The 2,071-nt window shown below is 32.8% G+C and overlaps 1 protein-coding gene across 1 annotated transcript; it reads right to left on the reverse strand.

The window, feature by feature from the left end:
- Positions 1-233: 233 nt before the first annotated feature.
- On the reverse strand, positions 234-626 carry LOC141694940 (uncharacterized). The gene has a single exon (XM_074499239.1). The coding sequence runs from the start codon at positions 624-626 to the stop codon at positions 234-236; it is 393 nt and encodes a 130-aa protein (XP_074355340.1).
- Between the last annotated feature and the right edge of the window lie 1,445 nt (positions 627-2,071).

Consider the following 2,071-nt stretch of genomic DNA (forward strand, 5'->3'; position numbering starts at 1 on the left):
ATAGATCCACCTTTCTTCCTTCCTTTCTCCAATAGCTCATACTACTCCATTTCGAGCTCATAGGTTTTTAAGATACCATACAGTCTCTCTAGAGTAAATTTTTTATACTCTTAAGAATTTCTGAGAGAGACTGTCATTGGATTCCATTCTTTTGGCATAGATCTCAGGAATTTTAGATTAGAATCTTTACTTTGGTAGATCATCCCATACAACTTGAAACCATTTAGTAGTTTTTAAAATCTACTGAAAATGTCACTTAGTGACTCACCATCTTCAAAATGAAAACTTTCATATTTTTGTATGAGGAGTTGCATCTGGTTTTCTATGACTTGTTCAGTTCCCTCACATAGTACTTGGATTTGGTCCCAAATTTCCTTGGCAGTGTTGCAGTTGATAACACTGTCGAACATATCTCCATCAAGACCATTGAACAGAATATTCATGGCTTTTTTGTCTTTATGGACTTGCTCAATGTCTTCATCTGTCCATTCTGACTTTGGCTTTGGAACTTTTTTCTTATTTCCAACAGCTCCTTCAACATATGTTGCAGGTCTACAAGGAACATGAGGACCTTTCTCTATGCAGTCAATATATCTTTCCTCTTGAGAGAGTATATGAAGGTGCATCTTTACTTTTAAGTGATGATAATTGTCTTTATCCAGAAGTGGGATCTTCACTCCAACATCCTTTCTACTCATGTTGTTAGTTTGTTTTAATCTATAAACTCTTAGTGTGTCAAGAGTTTGCTCTGATACCAATTGTTAGTCCCTAACAATCTAACAACAGAATTACAGAAGGGGGGTTTGAATGGAATTCTGGTTTCTATAGAAAATTTAAAGTCTATGTTGAATATGTATATCTATAGCTGTGAATGAATATACAGTAGTGCGGATTAAAAGATTGTAAGTATTCAGACATAATGTAATTAAACATGATGGTTTAAAAAATTTCTGGTGGATTGATCTTTCCACCATATATATATATATATATATATATATATATATATATATATATATATATATATATATATATATATATATTCAAGAACTCTGTGATGCAAGAATGCACACAAATGCTTACAAGAGTTTTTACGAAGATGAAGAGAGAGAATTCCTAATAGATGTAGCTTTTTCTATTTCTCTATTCAACTCCTATTTTCACTTGATCGATTGATAATAAACACTTGCTACACTTGGTTTATATACTACCATGTTACACATGAATAAGAAAAACAATAAAAACAGGAATCTAGGTCTATTCACATGTTGCTTCATTTCTCTATCCAGCATCTTTGAATATCTTCAGTTAAGAATGGAAATGGAAATGTTTCTTTGTTCTCTAAAACCTGTAAACAGGTTGCCACAATTCTTTTGTATACAATAAACCCATGTGACTGTCAAGTCGCTTTCAACTGCTATTTGAATCTGTTATCCTTTGAGACTTCAGCATTATCCGTTGATACTTATTCCTGAGTTATCCGTTTAATCTCAAGTGGATTATCTGTTGAAAGTGTCTTGACTTTTTTGTTGAAGCTTCAAGTTTATCCGTTGATGATGAATTCTTTAGCAGTTGACACTATTTCACTTATACAGAATTACAAGTCATCTTCTATTTACAATTAGCCAACCCTATTTTGTATATTTTTCTATTAGTCAACATGACTCATAGTTCAATACAACTTCTAAACTGCTAAGTTGTTTGTTGCATAATATGCTACAAGCTTGCTTACTACAGGCTACTCCATCTAATAATGGTTACAAAAATCATTTAACTTATTTACATAGAGTTTTTTTTAAGTTGTCATCAAGCCTACAACATATTCCTAACAAACTGTTTTAGTCATAACTTTCAATCTGTACGTCGGATTTGGGTGAAACGAAGGGTAGATAGAAGTAGCTTGTAACGTCTGTGTGTTGTTTAGAATAGTATGAGATTGAGTATTTATAGATACTTGTGATGTCTAGCAGAGGAAGCAAGGAGAAGGAAAGGAAATCAAGTAGCCAGTGAGTAGAACCAATAGACGAGTGCAAGTGAAGTTGGAAGTAAGTTTTAATAAGGCAAGTATTCTTGA

This window comes from Apium graveolens, chromosome 2 (assembly GCF_009905375.1).
Source record: "Apium graveolens cultivar Ventura chromosome 2, ASM990537v1, whole genome shotgun sequence".
Classification (NCBI taxonomy): Eukaryota; Viridiplantae; Streptophyta; class Magnoliopsida; order Apiales; family Apiaceae; genus Apium; species Apium graveolens.

Excerpts from the sequence above, each read along its gene's own strand:
- LOC141694940 (XM_074499239.1), bottom strand. The coding sequence starts at position 626 with ATGCACCTTCATATACTCTCTCAAGAGGAAAGATATATTGACTGCATA.